This window comes from Lampetra planeri, chromosome 19 (assembly GCF_965212315.1).
Source record: "Lampetra planeri chromosome 19, kcLamPlan1.2.h2, whole genome shotgun sequence".
NCBI classification, from domain to species: Eukaryota; Metazoa; Chordata; class Hyperoartia; order Petromyzontiformes; family Petromyzontidae; genus Lampetra; species Lampetra planeri.
The window spans coordinates 7907509-7928735 of record NC_136125.1 but is presented as its reverse complement, the minus strand read 5'-3'; the positions used below and the strand labels follow the sequence as shown (position 1 = coordinate 7928735).

The following is a 21227-nucleotide window of genomic DNA, read 5'->3' as shown; positions in this document are numbered from 1 at the left end:
AGACAAAGACGGCCGGGCGTAGTTCCGGGGCACACCAACTCCCCCTCGGGGGATCTTTGTCCCACGTGGCAGGACCTGATCCAAATAAATATATCGTGTGTGTGTACTTATTTTCCCCACGTTAGATAGAGAATCGGCATTCTAATACATCACGTGGGATGCGTTTTGCAATCATCAGGCAAGTTCAGCATGTAACGAGATTCATTCATTTGCATTTGAATGGTGGTGGGTGGCGTGGATTGGACTTGGGGAAATCTTGTTCTGCCCGACATGACCTACCACTGCCTCACGTTCACAAGACACACATCCACTCCCTGCATCACCAGTGATGTAAACAATATCCCTGAACTAATCACTCGCGACTCCACAAAGACAGCGACTGTATTTACACGATGCAGCACGTACCATACATGTCATGAGGTATACACACGGTACACGGTATCATACAGCAGCACAGCGTGCAACGCATCGTACGCAGCAACAACAACCGCCGTTCGCCACCAAGTGGCGGCGATGTCGCCACGGCGCTTGTGCCAGGCTAGGTGCATTACGTCTCCTGACACACGCACACACGCGCGTCTATTTTAAGGCAAAGTGATCCCTGCACTTAACGAAAGGTGGTTAAAGCTCCTGAGCTGGAGGTGACAATTCCACATTCCTATGGTGGGGCCAAAGCGTTAATTTGGTGACCGATTCATGCGCACGTGCATTCAAAACATTGACACCTACACCACGTGTCCCCGCGCAGCCTCGAGCAGCGACGTGCTGTGCACGGGTGGCCGTTCATCGGAACAGTAACCAGGCTACGGTGCATTCCGAGTGGCTTGGTCATAGGCGCAATTATAATTGAGCCCAGGTCAATTATAATCATGCCCAGCTCGGTTATAATTACACACACGTTTTGGTTAAACGTTAGTGAATTAAAACACGTGGGATAATCGCTGCTGGGGTGGAACAGTGGCGCAGTCTGGGTCTTGAGTGTACCGAACCTCGGTGACCTGAGTTTGATTCCCGGCGAGTGACATCTGAAACTGGTGCATTTAGTTTAGAGTTAAATTGTTTCGTTTCTATAGTTTAGTTTATTTTTGCAGGATATATGGCCGGGGTGGAGAGTGGGTGAGGGGAGGCGTGACGTCCGCACGATCGGACCTGGCTCAACGATGCGAGATGCGGATATCGTCACCGCCACGCACTTGCCCGCCGCCCGCACGCCAGCCAGCCAGCAAAACTTATTCCTATTCGATTAGCCCCACCCTTTCCACATCTCTGGTCCCACCCGGTTCCTACAGCCCCGACTTTTCCGGTGGAACTAACCCCCCAAAAAATGCAACCGTTTTATTTCGCTCGTAACACCGACGACGACCACTCGCGCGAGCTCCAGCCGTGGCGTCGGCGAGTCGCAAATTGCCGGCGGAGTCGAACAAATTGCCCCAAAACTAAAACCCCTCGCAAAGTTCCCGTATCTCCGCTGCCACCGCACCACCTCCGACGTCCTCCAGCCTCCACCGCAGCGTTAGAGCACGCCGACCCACGGCCGCGGCAGGCCGCCGTGGGGATGCACGGTGAAGAGCACGGCACCCGTGGGGTTCACCGCCACCCGCACCGCCTGGCCCTGCAACCGCAGGAACGTCGTGTCGCCCGGCGGCAGCGCGACCCGCACGGCGCACCGTGGAGTGCACGCCCGCGCCACCCTCGCCCCCAGCGGCCCCCAGGCCGACAGGGACACATTCACCAGCACCGGCCCGCCAATCTGGTTGCGGTTCACGAGCACCACGGCCAGGCCGCCCCCCGCCAGCTCGCGCCGCCACATGTCCACGTTGTTCTTGAGCTGCGCGGGGGGCGAGGGTGGCAGGGGGGTGGGGGGGGTAACGGGGTAGAGGCACCGCTATGGATCGCTTGCTCTCACAGCACCGCTAGTGCAAGGGCCCGAGACGGCTCTGGACAGCTCCCTCTAGAGGGTTGGCGGTAAGACTCGGGTCCTGGCATGTGACTCAGTATTAGCGTTAGACTCGGAGTTAACATTGGATTAAATGTTAAGCTCCATGTCAGCATTAGACTCGGTGTTAGGCTTCATGTTAGGCTTCGTGTTAGCGTTAGACTCGATGTTAACATTGGATTAAATGTTAAGCTCCGTGTTCGCGTTAGGCTCAGAGTTAGGTTCAGCATTAGAGTTAGGTTCAGCGTTAGCGTTAGGCTCAGAGTTAGACTCAATGTTGGCGTTCGAATCGGTGCTCGTATCCGGCTGAGAGCGTTGCCGTTCGGTCCGTGCGTGCGATTGCGTAAGTCGGACGTCGTTTGCCTGGAGCGGGCGCGCACCTTGGCCACGAGCGTGCCTTGCCGGCCCAGCGTGTCCTGGTTGACGGCGATAGCGTGCGGGTTGAGCAGGACGTTGCGAGAGAATCCGTCGAGGTTGCGCAGGTCATTGGACATGATGAGCGGCGCCGCCATGATCGCCCACAGCGCCATCTGCGTCACCTGCTGGCTGTGGCTCAGCCCGTAGTTCCCGATCACCAGCTACGGCGGCGACACACAGAGGCACGCGCGCGATTGTGAGCAAGCCACTGCTCCGACGCGTCGTAGTGTTGCGGTGTTGTCGCGGTGGTGTTGTGGTAGTGTTGTGGTGTCGTCCTGGTGGAGTTGTGGTGGTGTCGTGGTGGTGTCGCGGTGGTGGTGTCGTGGTGGTGTCGTGGTGGTGGTGTCGTGGTAGTGTTGCGGTGTCGTCCTGGTGGTGTTGTGGTGGTGTCGTGGTGGTGTCGTGGTGGTGGTGTCGTGGTGTTGTGGTGTCGTGGTGGTGTCGTGGTAGTGTTGTGGTGTCGTCGTGGTGGTGTCGTAGTGTTGTGGTGGTGGTGTCGTGGTGGTGTCGTGGTGGTGTCGTGGTAGTGTTGTGGTGTTGTTGTGGTGTTGTGGTGGTGGTGTTGTGGTGGTGGTGTCGTGGTGGTGTTGTGGTGTTGCGGTGGTAGTGTTGTGGTGTCGTCGTGGTGTTGTGGTGGTGGTGTTGTGGTGGTAGTGTTGTGGTGGTGGTGTTGTGGTGGTGTTGTGGTGTCGTCGCGGTGGTGTTGTGGTGTCGTCGCGGTGGTGTTGTGGTGTTGTCGCAGTGTCATCATAGTGGTGTTGCGGTGTTGTCACAGTGGTGTTGTTGTGGTGTTGTGGTGTTGCGATGTCATCGCGTCCGTCCAGGCCCAACCATGTCTGGGTCGTTCCAGCCGCCAGGCCCGGCGGCGGGGACGATGAGGCTCTGGTGGTTTGCGGCCCAGTCGGCCAGGCTGCGCACGCTCTGCCACGAGTCCTCCACGTCCGCCGAGTTGCGCCACTGGTTACAGTAGCGGCGGATCTGCGTGTAGTTGGGCTGCGTGGCGTGTAGCGCGTGGACGCGTGTTCGCGCGCACACCGAGGAGGGTTGCGGCGCGAGTGGAGGTGGCGGCGGTGCGAGGAGTGGGGAGAGCGGGCAAGGGAGTGAGGAGGAGTTAGGGTGAGGGCTTTCACGTTTATTTAAGTTTCTTGTTTAACCAGGAGACCAGGACGGAGTCTCGTTCGCAAGGAGTGACCTGGAGCATTATTCTGCCAGTAGAGGGGGGAGATGATTGCTGTGCGTATTCACCATTGAGTACTGTAAATGCAGATCAGTTTTGAGTTTGGCAAATGTGGGCCCTGACACCAGCACACAATGGCCTAATCTTGCGAAAATTAAGGGCGGCCGCTGGAATTACTAGTTACTCAAATGGCCCAGGTCTCAATGACTCACCCTGGTCCCTTAAGTTCTCACCTGGTTAAACAAAGTGAACTCGATGCTATCGGGATACCCACGCGTGCGTGCGTGCGTGTGTGCGTGTGTGCGTGCGTGCGCACGTTACCTTGATGTACTCTCCCCACGAGTAGAGGGGCCACTCGCACGAGTAGACCATGGGCCGCCCGGTCGCATTGAGAGCGATCGACATGTTCTTGTAACCTACAAGACAAAGATCCCCCGTGTAGCCTTAACAGACTGTTGGGGCAAGTGCTGTTAGCGAGCGCCTATGAAGGCCGGCACGGCACACGAGGGGGTGGGTGGCCAACACCACGCCCGGCCGCCTTTGTCTCCCTGGGGAGCGATGTTTACACACCACCGCACCAGGTACTCATTTTGAGGCCGAGTCGACCTAGGAGAAGCCCAGGACGGGTTCAGATCACCCGTGACTGGTGTTGGCCATGCGCGGAAATCGAATTCCGGTCGCCGGGTTCGTAGCGCAGCACAGCGCTACCCGCTACCGCTCCACGGGAACAAGACAACGGTCCCCCCCCCTGCCCCCGCTCACTTTAGCCTCGCAGACCGTTGGCGGGGGGGGCTGGGAGGCGAGTGTTAGCAGAAGGCACTGCCCGATTGTGCAACTGTGCGGCGAAGGCACGCGCCCTCGAGCGTGCAACCCACCCTCCACGAGCACGCTGATGTTCGGCAGGTTGCAGCCGTCGAACTTGAGCAGGTCGACCCCCCACTCGGCGAAGGTGCGCGCGTCCACCTCGTAGGAGCCGTAGCTGGCGGGGTAGCCGGCGCACGTGGTGGGGCCCACGTCGCTGTAGATGCCGAGCTTGAGCCCGCGGGCGTGAACCTGCACACGCGCGGGCCGCCACGGAGAGTTTACACACGCGCACACACACAAAGATCCCCCGTATAGCCTTGTCAGGCTGTAAGGGCAAGTGCTGTTAGCGAGCACCTATGAAGGCCGGAACGGTCCTCGACTACGTGACTTTACCGAAAGAACCAGGAAGATGAATCCCTGCAGCCACGAAAGCATTAAATCGAAATTTTACTTATTTGTTATCGAGAGAGCGCCCGAGGTGTCTGGGGGAGCACTTTACGAGCCACAGTCGACTTTACACGTCTCATCTCAACACATTTTAAAGGACACCCCCAGTGCCAGCTGCCCCTGCGTTCGCACGAGGCAACTGGCCTGAAAACGGGCATTGTTCTGCCAACAGGAGGCGATGATACTCCTTGCAGAAATCTACCCGGGGACGGCTGGGGGGGGGAGGGCGGTGGTGGCGGCGGCCATCGCCAATCGGCGGGGTGCGTGCGACGGCCTCACGTAGTCCGCCAGGGCCTTGATGCCAGACGGGAATCGCTCGGGATCGGCCTGCAGGCGGCCCTGAGCGTCGCGCTTGGCCGCCGGCCAGCAGTCGTCGATGCACACGTACTCGTAGCCGGCGTCCAGCCAGCCCTCCGTCGCCATTATGTCGGCCATTTCCATGAACAGCTTCTCACTGTGGAGGGGGTGAGGGGGGGGGCGTAAGGGAAGAAGCGGTGAGGGCTCGTTCGTTAGTGCGTGTGTGGAATGTTTCATATTACACAGTGGCACCGTGAGGAGTACAGGTGGTGCATCTGCCAGTCATTTCAGTCAGTCAACCCATAATACCTGGGCCTGTCCTGTGCCCTCCTGCCAGAGGTCGCAAACGGGTTTTGATTCCTTACCCGTACCCGGCTGGACCAGGGTCGCAAACGGGTACCCGTACCCGTACCCGGCCGGGTATGGGTACCCGTACGCTACCCGTACCCGTACCCTACCCAAAATGAGTGACAAACGGTTACTCACCAGTACCTCACGGCCTACCCGTACCCGTACCCGGCCGCACCAGGGTCGCAAACGGGTACCTGTACCCGTACCCGGCCGGATACGGGTAGCTGGGTATCGGGTAGGGTACGGGTATCGGGTACCCGGTTGCGACCTCTGCCTCCTGCCAGCGAGCCTTCGAGACTTCAAGTGGTGATGTCACCGCCACATAGTGGATAACGGCTGCCGTTATTATTTGTAATGTGTGTGTTTGGGTGTGTCTGTGAGTGGGTAAATGTGCGTCTGCATCAGTATGTGAGTAAATCAATGTTTCTGTGTGTACGTGTGTTTGTGCATGGGTTTGTTGAGTGTGCAGGAGTTGTGTGTGTGCGCGTTTTACGTGTGTATGGGTGTAAGGGGGGCGGTGTTGTTATAATACTCTAAAAACGGGTCCTCATGGCTTTACCGGGGTTCAATTCCCAGCCACAGCTAACATCAGCAGTGACCAAGTAAGCACGCAACGTTACAGCAACTATGGCATGTGGTTGGAACCGTTGACCCAACATTGGCCCATTGTTAAATGTCCACTGGAAACCTGTGTTTGATTCCTACCCACAGACGCCACACATGAAAATCTGTGACCAAAGTACTTGTGCCAAGCTCGATGCACTTTGAGGCCACAGAGACGCACCTGATGCAGTTGTCTGGGTCGCTGCGGCAGTCCGTGTTGCACATGAAACGCTCCCAGTGTAGCCAGCCCATTGGAGGGGTGAGCGCCAATCCATTGTCCAGGGCTCCCACGGGGCCCCCGAACATGAAGAGCCCCAGCAGCAGTGGCAGCAGCAGTGGCAGCAGCCGTGCAGCCGTCCCTCGAGACACCTGACTTGGCACCTGGACAGGCATGACACCTGCAGAGACACGGATATATATCCCGCGCTTAAGCCAAACGGCGTCTTTAGACCCTGGGTAGTGTCACACGTTTGGCAAGCAAACACACACACACGCGCTTAAAAATTTGAACATCGTCCGAATGATACACACGGGGTATCATTGTGAGCCTCATCACTCAGGCAACCTTGAACGTTGGGCCAAAGTTGGGCCAACGATTCAAACCACATGCCTACGTTGGCTCAATGCTGTTTTTTTACTGGGTATATCCATAGTCATAGAAACGATAGCTATATTTCTGGAATGCGTCGATGGTTTCCCACACACACACACGCACAAAACAGGATGCACCGCCACCATCCCCCCCCACCCCAGCTTGGAGGAAAAAGTAAGTCGTCCGAGTACATGTGACACGGCCGCCATGGTGTTCTATTATGTGCGATTCTCCCTTCGCAAAAGAGATGGACAAATAATTTTTTACCGATTTGCGGTCCGAATTGATCGACGCCTAACATGCACAAGCGAATAGCTCAGTGGGCTGTAACATGGTAAGATAAAAAAATTTACTTTAGTGTTATTAGCATTTTTTTTCAAGTGTTTTGTTTACCTTTCCAATAAATTTCACTCCTGTCGTGTTTTGCCCCTACTGGACATCTGTGAAAAAGAGCTTCATAGCTCATCGGATTCCTCCAGCATAAATAAATATTCCGATTCTGAAGACGCCACCACCGAGCGACGTACACGACCGTGAGAAAATGCCCTCTGCTAACGAGTGTCCGAAATGTACGTCCGAAATCGTGGAACTGCCCCTGTTGATGAGCGAAGTCACGACCACCGCCGAGGGTGATCTCCGTCACTGGGGGAACACAACGAGAGCTCTGCGCTAGAAGAGTCACCGTCGTCATCAACGAGCGCAAATCACCACGCGGACTCCGGTCATCCTCGCAGCGGCTGTTGGCTGGCCATCGACGGTCATCGCGCTGCGCTTTCAGATGCGCTTCTGCGGCCGTCTGGAACGCTCTTCCTTCCGATATTAGGAAGCCACTGGAGCTATGCACTTTTAAGTCATCTAGATTGAAATCTCATTTCCTTACAACTGCGTTTTGTGTTTAGTTTGTTGTCCTGCCCTCACGCCTCCGATGAGAACGGTTGGCTACGTACAGCGCGGAAGAAGTTCAACATACACACACACATCACGTATTGCGACTGTAATGTGACTTGTGTGATTTGACTGTTCGCCCAGAGTGGGGTGAAAGGTGGGGTGAAGCGTGGTAAATGCGGGGAGACAGGAATAGTGTGCAGTGGTGGATGTGCGTGGGTTTGCCTTTATCTCTTTGTATGGGAGAGCAGTAGTTTAGTGATTGGCGCACTGCGCTACGAAACTTGACCACCCAAGTTCGATTCCCGCTCACGGACAACATCAGTGACGAATATCTGAACTGGTACTGGGCCTCCCCTAGGTTTCGGTGTGGAAGTAACGTCACCAATTGGGAGAGACAAAGACGGCCGGGCGTGGTTCTGGCCACACCGCCCCCCCACCCCCCCCAGTGTACCGTGCTGGCATTCCACGTGTGCTTCCATGCGACACTTGCCCCAAGCGTCTGTTTGGGTTACACGGGGGGCCTTTATATTCGTCTTTGTCATACATCATACATCAGCTGATCTCACCTGAACCCGAACATCCGCATGCCAACAACAAGGACGAAGATCCCATGAGATTATTGGGGCTTTTTCTTTGTGTCTGCTGGCACGGCACACAAGGGGATGTGGGTAGGCAGCACCACGCCTGGCCGCATTTGCCTGCCGAGTGGCGGTATTGACACACCAGGCAGAAGAGACAGTCGGCACGAGGGATGAGGTTGGGGTGAGGGCTCGGGTTAGTTTGCTTGTTGGTAGCCCAGTTCGTTTGTATGTATGTTGAACTTCTCTCGCACCGTACGTAAGCAACCTTGCTAATCGGTTTTGCCGGGGAAGGACAATAAAAAGGTTAGAACTCATATTAAGGTTATAACCCAGGTAGGGTCACGGGTAGGATTCATTTTTGGGGATTGGGTTTTGGTTAGGGGTAGGGATAGAGATTGGCTTGTGGGTTGATGTCTGGGTCTGAGATAGGATTGAGGTTATAGTCAAGTCGCTGTCTGGGTTCGCGTGCCAGTCTCGATCAATTAGAAGCGGCTCAGAATCATAATTAGAATGTTTATTTATACTGGAGGAATCCGATGAGCTATACAGCTGTTTTTTCACAGTAAAAGGCAGGTTAGAACCTTACAACAATACAATATGAGTGCAAAGTATAGAAAAAAATAAGCAAAACCCTTTGAAAAAATATAAAAAATAAAATACTGTCCTGTATCTTTCCAGGTAAAGCCCCCTGAGCTATTAGCTTCTTCTTTCACAAGCGATCTGTCCACAAATGATAGCTCAACAAGAAGTGGCTTATCACGTGGAAGTTTATAGCAGCAAAATAATCTAAAAATAATCAGTCGGGGACGCACAGGAGACAACAGGGAGACACCGAGACATGCAGAGAGGGAGACAAGGAGAGAGATAGACACCAGGACTCATCAGAGACACCAGGACTCATCACAGAGACACATCGTAGCTGTGGCTACTGTGTATCGGAGACACATCTTCACGTAGACGTGGCACACGGAGACTAAGGGACGAACCAGGCAGACGCTGAGACAGACACGACACATGTAAACACGGGCATTCGCCAGGAAGACAGAAACACGGATAAAGGAGACTCAGCAAGGAGACGGAGAGACGTGGGGACACGGGGCCACATCAGAGAGACACGGGACACACAGAGAGACACGGGGACACACAGAGAGACACGGGGACACACAGAGAGACACGGGGACACACAGAGAGACACGGGGCACACAGAGAGACACCGGGACACACAGAGAGACACGGGGCACACAGAGAGACATGGGACACACAAAGAGACACGGAGACACAGAGAGACACGGGACACAGAGAGACACGAGGACACGCCAGAGACACGGACACACAGAGAGACACGGAGACACACAGAGAGACACGGGACACACAGAGAGACACGGAGATACAGAAAGACACGGAGACACACAGAGAGACACGGGACACACAGAGAGACACGGAGATACAGAGAGACACGGACACACCGCAGAGACACCAGGGAGACACGGGGACACCAGGGAGACACGGGGACACAGAGACACGGGGACACAGCAGGGAGACACGGACACACGCCAGAGAGACACATCAGAGACACAACAGAGAGACACACCAGAGACACACAGAGATACACAGAGACACACACAGAGACACACGCAGAGAGACACGCAGAGACACACACAGAGAGACACACAGAGAGACACACGCCAGAGAGACACGGACACACACACGGAGGCTCACCAGAGCGAGGTGGCACAGCGAGAGGAGAAGGGGTCGTTGTGTTTCTCCGCTGCGCTCTCAGCGCCGAGTTCCGGGTGATGAAGCCGCCGAAGCCCCCAGTGGCCACGCGGTGGCGCTGCGGAATCGGCGGCGGCGACTCCTCCTCGACAATCGGGAGGAGCTCTCATACTCTGATGGTGCATTGTCTTTGAGTTGTGCGCCTTTTGGCGTCATCTGGTCCACCATTTGAGACTAGGCTCTAAGGAAAGCTGTCTCGGGTGTGGACCAATCCATTTCAAGGACGGTGCATACATTATCAGAGTTATGTTTTTTTTTGCATTCCGACTGCAGGTATTGTGGTCTATGCAAAGGTGTCAGTTTTGTTGCCAAATAAAAGGGTAAAAAAAACAATTATCATATGTTTCTACTGGTAAATGAGGTTCCAATGGTGTAAATGCTTGCCCCGAGCTCTCATACTCTGATGGTGCATTGTCTTTGAGTTGTGCGCCTTTTGGCGTCATCTGGTCCAACACCATGTGAGACTAGGCTCTAAGGAAAGCTGTCTCGGGTGTGGACCAATCCATTTCAAGGACAGTGAATACATTATCAGAGTTGTGTTTTTTGTTTGCATTCCGACTGCAGGTATTGTGGTCAATGCAAACATGACTCCTTGTAAAAAAGGTGTCAGTTTTGTTGCCAGATAAAAGGGGGAAAACAATGTATCATCCTCCTCCATCATCAAACTAAAACACTCAACTACCTCGGTTTTTAAAAATATAAAATAAAAATGTCAACCAGGTAAGGCGCACTGAGCTACGTGGCTATTGTTTGTTTTTCAGCAGCGGCGGCGACCTGGCGACCACTGAATGAGATGGCGCTGAACGCAAGTGGCTTGTGGCCGTGTGGACGTTCCGAGCGAGTCGTCAATTTGCTCTCTCGAGGCGAGATTCTGGAGGTGGAGGGGGAAACCCGGAGGACGAAAAATCCACGCGAACACGGGGAAAGAAAGAGACAGGCGAACTCCAGACGTCAAGGTGGGGATTAACTGGCGGTTCTTTCTAAGCACCGCTTCGTGACCGTTCTTTATTAAGGAGCCACCGCCTCGAATTCAACCACCGTGGTGCATTGCGGCTCTTAGACTATAGAGGTGGGGGGTTACCGAGTTCGATTAAAAAAAACGCCTCTTCTCGTTATATTCTCAGGTTTTTTCGGTAAAGTCACGTAGGTAAAACATTAAAAGTAATGAAAGTAAAATAAAACAAAACAAAAATAAAAATAAAATTTCACGACGTTTCGGAGGCAACACAAGTCTCCGTCATCAGGTGGGACCGTCACAGCCAGATTAGCTGCATCTTCTCGTTATTGTGTTTGCCTCCCATCCTGATCACATATCTGTCAACCCGTACGGTTGACCCCGTATTCTTGTACAGGGACTTTGAGTTTTCAGGTCCATATGGCGTACAGACGTTTCAATACGAGCAAAAAAAAAGTACATTTGTTTGTGTTTCTCTCTTTAGATGGGAATTTGTAGGATGAACGTTGAGATGTATAAGGGGCACGGGGTGACACCAATAAAGTCTGACTTGGTGTGTAATAAGGTAGGGCACTGATGAGGGGTGGACAGATGTGTGATCATCACCATCACTGAGCGTTGGAAGTACGGTCGATAGCATGATGTGGAGGATAGACTCGGACAGCAGCATCATCACCATCATGTCCCTATTTTTCTCGACGCACAGACCTCACAAATTCTTGCCATAACCTAACAAGGCTCCAGCAATGTTTCCTAATTCTACCCTGCAATGCTGTAAACATTAGTTTGTTCAGTCAATAGATTTTATTTTATTACGTAAGAGATTTCGTTGCCCAATAGCTACTATCATATGCCACTTTACAAACGTGATCATCAGGACACATGAAAAAATTGAATTCTCATCAGGCCCCCATGTATTCAAGTGCAGTTCTCAACTTTTATATTCCATTCTATCGCTCTACTGGCCTCTATATATGTGCTATGAATGGCCCTTAGGCGAAACGTCGCTTACTATATATTTTCCTTTAAAGGCCACACACTGTTATTGACGAACCTGGTGACTAATTTTTTGTTGTAAATATGGTTAGGCACTGTGGAAACGCTTCCTAACACCGTACCAGCCGGGCATGTGGCGAGTAATCATGGATTACAGTTGGATCTTAGGATCACGATAACGCAACGCTAGATTTCGACTATGATTCATGGCGTATGCCGATATTGTGGGAAGTTTGATTCCCGGCCACGGTTAAAGCAATGCCAGTGGCACCCAGGATATCTGGATCCGTTTCGCACTTGGATCCTGGACCTCCCTTCATCGCAGGATCTTGAGAAGTGGCGGTGTCTTGGCGAGGCATTCATCCAGCAGTGGATGACCGACCACGACCGACAATGAGCTACCATTCAACCTCTTGTGTGGGCAATGATATCGCGTATAATTGTTGAGCGTTTATAGTCTCACATGTCGAAAGATTCTCATTGACATTGTTTTAATGCTTCAAAAATAATCTTTATTCCAAAACAAACGGCTGCATACTGCAGTTTAGCGGTACACGTTACTCAACGGCCCGTCACGGGCCAGGAGGGTCATGTGACCGCTCCGTCGTCACGCATGCAGTTTTTTTTTTATCATGCTAACCCAAGATGTGCCAAAAATGACTGTATAGTTGTTATTGTTGTTGTTTGGCTGCAGGACACTTCACGACGTGGGTGCCTTTTCTGTGTGGAGTTTGTATGGTCTCTCCCCATGTGATTTATTTTCTAAAATATCTTATTTTCTAAAATAAACCACGCAATGTACAGAAATCGGTATTGGCAAAAACATACAAATTGAGAAAAATTACTGAATAGGGGTCACACAGAGCAGCAACATCATACCGTACTGCATAAACTTGGCAGGACCCTCTTGAAAAAAGTGTTGAGACTCAGGCATTCCTGGGTAACCAAGTGTAAAAATAATAATTAAACATTTAACACAAAGGGCCCATGCACCAGTGCCTGGCCTCCAAGCAGAGGCAATCAGTCTACTGACAGGCGGCGATGATTGCCGCCGTGCGTAATTCCGACCGGGTGAACGTTTGCAGCGATGGGCCTCCTCCGTCCGCAATGTCAGTCCTGTTGTTGGCCTACTTTTCCCGCCGTGAATTCTCTCCACAGCTCCTCCTCGGCCTCCTGCTCCTCCCGCCCGTCGTCGCGTCGCCGCGCCGAGGGCAGCCTCGCCGCGTCGCGTTCCTTCCCCTCGGTGAGGGCGCGCGGGCGGTGCAGGAACACGGCGAAGGCCACTCCCTGCTGCGCCGCGGCCCTCACCAGCCCCGCGTTGGCCGTGGCCGTCACCGCCCGCAGCTCGTCGCCCGTCCCGAACACGGCCACCGAGCGGGGGGTCACGCGGCCCCGCACCGCGAGCCCCAGCGCCCGGGCCGACGGTCCGTCGGCCACGACGGCGACGCGCCCCATGAGGCCCCGGGCCCTGGCCCTCTCCCGGGGCCCCCCCAGCGTGCCCAGGATGGAGGAGAAGTCGCGAGCGGCCGAGTCGCACGCGACCAGGAGCTTGTCGTGCAGGAAGTGGACGAGGGCGGGCAGCACGGGGTCGGTGCGCTCCTCCGCGGCCTGCTCGGCAAGCACCTGCTCCTGAAGAGCGACGGGGGGGGGGGGGGTCGCGTGTGGGGTGGTCGTTAGTTTAGCACGGGAACGTTCGGTAGGCGCGCCGCAAACCCGTCGCTCTCAAATCAAATTTTCACGTTATTTTGTGTAACCCGGTGAGAACTCGAGAGACCGGGAAGAGACTAATTTATACGAGTGATGAATGGCATTAGTCTTCCCAGAGAAGTCGATTATTAAGGTTAATATTAGGCCCGCAGTATAAATCAGGACAACTGCTGGATTTGAACCGTCAATCATCGGAGCAAACGAGACGGAACAAGACAGATGTTTAGATAGACGACAAAGGGTAGCACACAGCGGAGATACGGCACAAACGGATGAACAGGCAGTGCAAACAAGGCCGTGTGAACGGGACGATGCACACATGGTAAAGCAAGAATATATTATTGAAAAAAAATTATAACAATAATTATTTTAATTTGTAATACGCATTTCAACCGTAGATCGCAATGCACCCCAGGATCGCGGCAACTGGATTGTTCCAACGACGCACGGCAGGTGCGGCTATTTCCTTCATAAATGGGAAACGACAGAAAGCCGCCCGATCCATTGTGAACGAGAAGTGTGGATCTGCTGCGCTTAAGAAAGGAGGCACGGACGCCACGCATCGAGCAACTCCCGATGCCATCGAACGGATTACCAGACTCAATGGACAGTTAAGGTTTGGGAGTTTCTTTTCAATTGCCGTACGGAAAAGATATGGAAACCTGACAGGTGATTTTTCCTGCTGCTGCTGCTGTTTGGTGCTCAATCACCAAGTGGTCTGGAGCGATTGCCCGAGTTCCACTACGAGCTCGCTGATACTGCTGCTGCTGTGATTACATCTGTGCGGGGCCATGCTCCCTCCCCGGTGTCTCTCATCACACACCCTCCCCCCAGGCGCGTAACCTTTTGCGTTTCCTCGTCACCTTGAAAGCGAAGTGGCTCCCGCCGTGGCTGAGCGCGGAGACGAGCGTGAGCATCGTCGTCACGTCGAGGTTCACGCGCGAGCAGCAGCAGCCACCGCCGCCCCCCACTCCCCCCGCCGGGGGCTGCGTCCAAACCGGGGAACTTGGGGGGCTCGCCGTCACAAGCCTCGCGCCCGCGCGTGCATCCCCCCACGGCGCCCACGAATCTCCTCCTTCGCCCTCATCGTCGGAATCCGAGTCTCCTCCACGCTCCTCCTCCTCCTCGCCACCGCCGATCGCCCCGGACAGGGGATCGGTGACGCCCGGGAGGATGTCCCCTCTGACGGTGACCCCCATTTCCTGCAGCCTGGAGGGTCATGTTTTGTGTTGCGGATTTGACGATTACCCACTGACAAAGCAGTCGATAGCACAGCTAGGCTATCCGATTCTTTAAGTCAGTGGTTCTTACCCTGGGGTGCACGCACCCCTGGGGATGCGGGATGCCCTTTCTGGGGGTGCGAGACATGCCAGATTTTTTTAGGAGGTAAATCATCGAAAAGACAAATTAAGCATGGGCAAGTAAGTACAACTACTTCATTTCATCACACCTATGTATTTATCAACATTATACATGTTTTTAACGATTGATAACTAAAGGGGTGCAAGGCTGCAGTAAAGGTTAAGAAGCACTGATTTCAGTAATCTTTGACTCCTAACCGATCATCAGTTCAGTTACGCGGCTAATCGAACAACACGAAAACAGTTGGGGGGAAATAAGGTCTCACCGCTGGACGGGAAGTGATAGGCGGGGCTTGGTGACGCCGGTGGGTGCCTCTTCTAGGGGGTTTCCTGCCTTCAGGAGGCAGCATGTGGGAGTGGCCGTTGTTCTTAAAGAGGCCCGAGGAGTAATCGACCACGAGAAAAGTAGCCGATTACTGTACAAGTTTTATTTGAATACAGGCAGTCCCCGAGATAGAACGTCCAACTTACAAAACATCCGCACTTAGGAACGAACCGCAGTACGATGTTATTATTTTACAGGTATCTCTGCTGACGATAAGCCCAGCTTCTGTATTCAGGTAAGGCCCACTCAGCCATTAAGCTCTTTTTTTAGAAGCGACCAGGCCACAAAATGATAGTGCAATGAAGTGGATTATCTCCTAGATTTGAAGCTTTCGTGACTGCAAGGATTCATATTCTTGGGTTTTTTCGGTAAAGTCACGTAGGTAAAAAATAAAAATTAATAAAAGTAAAATATTTATTTTTATTTTATTTTACTTTTATCATTATTTATTTTTATTTTTTACCTACGTGACCTTACCGAAAAAACCCAAGAATATGGATTATCTCCTGCGGCAATGTCCGGCAGCCAAACACTTCGCCGCCAGTCACCTGCAAGCGACAGGGCTGGGCACGCCGCCGTAGAACGAGAAGACGACGCGCGGCGCGTGGAAGTGGAGCGGGTTGTGCTGCGCGGCGCGCAGGAAGAGGTTCGCCTGCTCGCTCACGCAGCGCACGCCGTGCGGGCAGCGGCCAGCCCACGCCGCCAGAAGGGAGTCCGCCTTGCGGCCCACGGCCTTCACCCACGCTCGCCCGCCCTCCGCCACCACGTCCACCAGCAGCACCCGCGGCTGCTCAAGCTCTGCGGGGGGAACAGGGGACGTCGGCAGAGGACGCTGAGGAGTCGGCACCAGATACTGGGAAGTAGGAATCAGATACGGGGAACGCAGCACCAGATATTGACAACTCAGCACCTGACACTGGTAATTCACCTTCAGACATAAAATTGTCAAGGTCGTTAAGATGTCAATCTCTTTGGAAGTTAACATCACGTTTAGTAAATCACTACCATGGTTAGTAAAGCACGGTCATCATTCGTAACAGACAGGGCTACTAAAGCCCAATAACAAGTGAAGCACTGCAACGGCTATTTATCCATTCCCGTAGTTATCAATACTCTGGCACCCTGTTAGCGGCGAGCGAGCCGCTCGTGTTGGCGAGTGGCACGGCTCCCGCGTGTCGTTCGCCTGCCTGCGCGCACGCGTCTCTACCATCGCGGTAGCGGAACGTCTTGAGCACGGCCGTGACGCTGCCGTGAGCCTCGGCGGCCTGCAGCAGCGCACGCAGCTGGGTGAGGTTGCTGCTGCGCACGTGCGATTCCCTGCACTGGCCGCCTTGCACGCGCATCAGGAAGCGCATCTCCGCCTCGATCTTCGAGCGCAGCATGGCCAGGCCGGAGGGGCGGCCCCGAGTGCCCAGTTTGGGGACCGGAGGACTCGGCACCTGGTCCACGCTCGGAGTTCCTGGTTCGGTCACAAGTGGATTTGGGACTTCGTGCTGCTGCTGAGGTCCTGGTTCAGTCTCTGGCGGACCTGGGACTTTCTCGTTGCGCCCCGTTCCTGGTTCGGTCTCTAAACGTCTTTGGACCTCCTCGTTGTTTTGCGGTCCTGGTTCAGACCCAAGCAGAGGAGAGACTTCATCCCTGCTCAGAGGTCCTGATTTGGTCTGCACGGACCCTGTAAACCTATCTGGGAGGTGAGGTTCTGATTTGATCCCCAGTTCTTCCGTTCTCCGCAGGAGGTCGTGACCCAGCACCAGCAGCTCCTCCAGGCGGGCGGCTGTGGACATCGTGGGGCCAGGATCCAGGGTCAGAGATGTTCCAGCATTGAGTAGGGCCTGTGCAGATGGAAGTATTGGATTTTAGATATCAAAGATACCCAGAGGAAACGGAGAGACAACGATAACCTCGCAGATGCAGAGAAAAATGTAGAGACAGAGATGAAGAGATATTTAGACTGGTGTAGAAATTCAGACAGACATAGACACGGTGAACCGCAGCAAGCAAAAATATACGGAGCAATACAAAGAGAGACAACCAGAAACAGCAGACAAAATACAGAAATATATACATAATACACACACACATATACATAACACACACACAAATATACATAACACACACATAAATAGATATACAAGAATGCAGAGACAAATATAGCGACAACACGAAGTAAGACAGATGATACAGAGGCAGCCATGTAAACAGAGACATTGCCGAGCAGACACACAGAGACACAGACAGATGCAGACACAGACAGACACAGACAGATGCAGACAGAGACAGATGCAGACAGAGACAGATGCAGACAGAGACAGACAGACGCATACACAGAGACGCAGACAGATGCAGACAGAGACAGACAGATGCAGACACACAGAGACAGATACAGACATACTGAGACAGACAGATTCTGACACAGGAGACACAGAGACAGATGCAGACACACAGAGACGCAGACAGATGCAGACACACAGAGACAGAGTTACATCTGGGGGCCTCTACAGAATTCAGGGGCTTCCGCCAGGGAACGGGTTGTGTAGCTCATGTCTGTGTTGCAGGGTGTCGGGGCATCTGTGGGGCAGAGTACGTGTATAATGCATGGCGACAGGGTGCTTGGTGCAAGGTGCCAGGGTATCTGCGGTGCGGGGTGTCTGTGACGCAGGGTGCCAAGTCTATGGTGCAGGGTAGTCAGTGTCTAAAGGTGCTGGGTGTCAGAGTGTCTGTGACGCAGGGTGTCAGGTCTGTAGTGAAGGGTGCCAGGTCCTATGGAGCGAGGTGTCAGAGTGTTCCGTGAAGCTGGGTGTCAGGATAATCTGTGGTGCAGGGTTGCCAACTGCAGTGCAACATTTTCGATGCAGCGTGTGGTGGTGGCGCAGGGTGTCAAGACGTCCCGCGATGAGATCTGGAGGATTTGAAATACCTCTCGCCGACGTCGCCACTATGACTTTAGAGTCTGCTAACGGCGAAGCATAGCGGTGGATAGACCATGGTTGTTGTTGTTGCTGCTGCTGTTGTAGGATGATGATGATGACAAAGAGACCGGCCCAGCCGCACTCACTAGTCAGGCACGTGGTGCCCCTGTCACGGACCAGGAAGTAGATCGGTGACGTCGTCACGTCGAGTGGTTACGTCATCGCGTTCTCTCTTCCCCCCCCTCGCCCCCAAACGCCCCGCCCCCCAAACGCCCCGCCCCCCAAACGCCCCGCCCCCCAAACGCCCCGCCCCCCAAACGCCCCGCCCCCCAACCTCGTCCCTGCAACGTGTTCAGAAATCCACGTGGAGGCGCTATTTGAGTCCGGAGGTGCGGCTCGATGTGTGAGTTTGCATCGGGCTTTGTATGTTCGAGTCGACTCGATTATCCGCGCTCATGACGGTGGTGGGAGGGGGGACGGTCGTGAATGATTGAAAACACCGGACAGTCCAAAAATAGAAATTTTCCACGGATCTCTATGACAAATACTAATGATCGAACGATCGATCGATGCACGTGCTCAATGATAACTTTCCTGCTCCCGCGTAGAAGTGTCCGCCCACTAAGTGGATCATCACAGAGCCACGTCAATCAATATCAACCAAACTCCGCCCCACTGTTGTAGAAATATGCAACCACTGTACTGTAGAGGCGATCACGTGGATTTTCGGAATAACCGGAGCAACATATTTATTCGGTTTAAGCACCGTGTGACTTGTAATAAGCATTTCCAAGAATAACAATGTATAGCTGGTTTTAGATAATTATTCATTTGGGCTGAAGTGAAAATCCATGAGTTATTAATTCATATCAAAATCTCAGGTGTGGAGTTAATCTACAAATCGGATAAACCGCACGCAGATAATCCAGAGTCTACTGCACTATGATGAACTTCTTTCGCACCGTACGTAGCCAACCATGCGGGCTATGCCTTACCGATATACCGTCTTGTTTCCTGAAGAACACCGCATTATGGAAAAGAAATCGCGTTATCATAAATAATATATAATGTAGTGGTAAAGCACAGACCGCGATAACATGTGAGATGTGTGCGCAGTCTAGAAGCATCCAGCAGCATCCCGTCTTGTGTGATGGTACGCCGAGGCAGCGGTGCAACCGGTTGTTGCTAATCGCGCGACGTAGTTCCGTTCACTCGATCGCGTTATATCCAATTCACCACCCGCGTTATTCAAAATGTGTTCCCTAATATTTTTATTACGTTATATCCAATTGGCGTTATGAAAACGCGTTGTAGAACAGATTGTGTTTACGCTACTGTACACGTATGGAAACTAAACCGCCGGATAAAATTCACAATCCATTGCTTCTCAGGTATAAGTACCAACTTTATTTTAAACTTCTCTTGAGTTATTAACGAATAGACAGGACACACATTTCAACGTTTTGTGGTTTTATGCATGCAGATCAATTCTTTTTAAACACCAAGTTTACTTTTAGTACAGTAGGTTAAAAAACATGAATACAGTATTTAAGTTGTTCAATAACATCATCATCATCATCTTTATCGCCGTCGCTATTATGTTATTTCGAAGTAGAGGCGTTACACAGTAGTTTTACTAAAAACGATCTCGACGTTAGATTCAAAAACGACGCTTTTACAATGAACAAGAACGACGACAAACAACAACAACAACAACGACGCGACAACCGAATTATTATTGAGTTACGATTTGGGCGGAAAATTGTTACCGGCAACCCAGCAGCAGCACCACCACCAACAACAACCACCACCATTGGCCATCATCGTTCGTTAAACGACAGAGAGGTGAGATACTCTTAGTTTTTTTCGGTAAAGTCACGTAGGTAAAAAAAATTAAATTAATAAAAGTAAAATAAAACAAATTAAAAAATTCACGACGCTTCGGAAGCAACACAAGCCTCCGTCTTCAGGTGGAACCGTCACAGCCACGACAGCTGTATCAAGTAAGAGAGATCACAAGAAATACTATATTTACGGGGTAGTATTTCTTCTGATCTCTCATTTACTTGATACAGCTGTCGTGGCTGTGACGGTTCCACCTGAACACGGAGGCTTGTGTTGCTTCCGAAGCGTCGTGAATTTTTTTAATTTGTTTTATTTTACTTTTATTAATTTAAAATGTTTTACCTACGTGACTTTACCGACAAAAACCTAAGAGTATGAATCCTTGCAGTCACGAAAGCTTCAAATCTAGAGAGGTGAGACTTCTTCCCCAGTTGCAATATGCCACGTTGACATCCAATTCAGTCCCTTCAACTGCTCTCATCACCGCCATCATCGTCATCAGCAATGACATTCCTTTGCGGTGGGTGGTTAAACGAACGCCACGTGGAGATGATGCCGTGCCATCCAGTTGCCGGGGGAAAGGCTGTGGGAAAAGGGGTTTATAGGATTTACACTATGAGACCTCCTTTACCAGTGGCAAAATATAGTAGTAGGTTTTCACCCTTTAAACTGGTACAAAACTGACACCTTTATACAAGGCATCATGTTTGCAATAACCACAACACAAGCAGTCAAAATGCAAACAAAAAGTAACAACTCTGATAATGTACGCCTTTTGGCGTCATCTGGTCCAACACCAATGGAGACTAGGCTCTAAGGAAAGCTGTCTCGGGTGTGGACCAATCAACTTCAAGGACAGTGCATATCATTATCAGAGTTGTTTCTTTTTGTTTGCATTTTGACTGCTTGTGTTGTGGTTATTGCAAACATGATGCCTTGTATAAAGGTGTCAGTTTTGTACCAGTTTAAAGGGTAAAAACCTACTACTACTGGGTTTATAGGAGTCGAGGGGCTACGGAGTTGTTGGGAGTTAGGTGTTTACCGTTCGGGGTTGCAGTTAGGGATTAGGGGTTGGGGATAGGGAGTTAGGAGGTTAAGGGTTGGAGTTGGGGATTAGGGCTTGGAGTTAGGGGTTTGTGGGGTGCAGTATATGGGTTAGGGATCAGTGATAGGGTGGGGGGTGAAGGTTTGGGGTCAGGAGTTGGGGTTCAGAACTGGGGAACCGTAGTCCGATGACCTCACCACATACAAGTTTCACGA

General features: G+C 52.4%; 2 protein-coding genes across 3 annotated transcripts; both read right to left on the bottom strand.

Moving 5' to 3' along the window:
- Positions 1-363: 363 nt before the first annotated feature.
- Positions 364-9942, bottom strand: LOC144724043 (alpha-galactosidase A-like). Its single transcript, XM_078602870.1, has 8 exons — positions 9813-9942; positions 6214-6430; positions 5061-5235; positions 4406-4583; positions 3852-3946; positions 3185-3346; positions 2317-2514; positions 364-1828 (listed from the first exon to the last, which is right to left on the bottom strand). The coding sequence occupies exons 2-8, from the start codon at positions 6423-6425 to the stop codon at positions 1514-1516; spliced, it is 1335 nt and encodes a 444-aa protein (XP_078458996.1). The 5' UTR covers positions 6426-6430; positions 9813-9942; the 3' UTR covers positions 364-1513.
- A 2367-nt stretch (positions 9943-12309) lies between these two features.
- Positions 12310-18346, bottom strand: C19H7orf25 (chromosome 19 C7orf25 homolog). Of its 2 annotated transcripts, none has more exons than XM_078602869.1 (5): positions 18269-18346; positions 16421-17045; positions 15762-16011; positions 14391-14736; positions 12310-13449 (listed from the first exon to the last, which is right to left on the bottom strand). In XM_078602869.1, the coding sequence occupies exons 2-5, from the start codon at positions 16995-16997 to the stop codon at positions 12931-12933; spliced, it is 1692 nt and encodes a 563-aa protein (XP_078458995.1). In that variant the 5' UTR covers positions 16998-17045; positions 18269-18346; the 3' UTR covers positions 12310-12930. The 2 variants fall into 2 exon arrangements, with proteins under 2 accessions (XP_078458995.1, XP_078458994.1); XM_078602868.1 differs by having other exon boundaries at positions 18131-18334.
- Between the last annotated feature and the right edge of the window lie 2881 nt (positions 18347-21227).

Coding starts and splice junctions, on each gene's coding strand:
- LOC144724043 (XM_078602870.1), bottom strand. CDS start 6,425: ATGCCTGTCCAGGTGCCAAGTCAGGTGTCTCGAGGGACGGCTGCACGG. Junction 4,584..5,060: donor TCAAGGCCCTGGCGGACTAC/GTGAGGCCGTCG, acceptor GCGCGTGTGCAG/GTTCACGCCCGCGGGCTCAA. Junction 1,829..2,316: donor AAGGCACGCTCGTGGCCAAG/GTGCGCGCCCGC, acceptor CCCCCCGCGCAG/CTCAAGAACAACGTGGACAT.
- C19H7orf25 (XM_078602869.1), bottom strand. CDS start 16,997: ATGTCCACAGCCGCCCGCCTGGAGGAGCTGCTGGTGCTGGGTCACGAC. Junction 14,737..15,761: donor CCCAGCCCTGTCGCTTGCAG/GTGACTGGCGGC, acceptor ATGACCCTCCAG/GCTGCAGGAAATGGGGGTCA. Junction 13,450..14,390: donor GGAGCCACTTCGCTTTCAAG/GTGACGAGGAAA, acceptor GTCGCTCTTCAG/GAGCAGGTGCTTGCCGAGCA.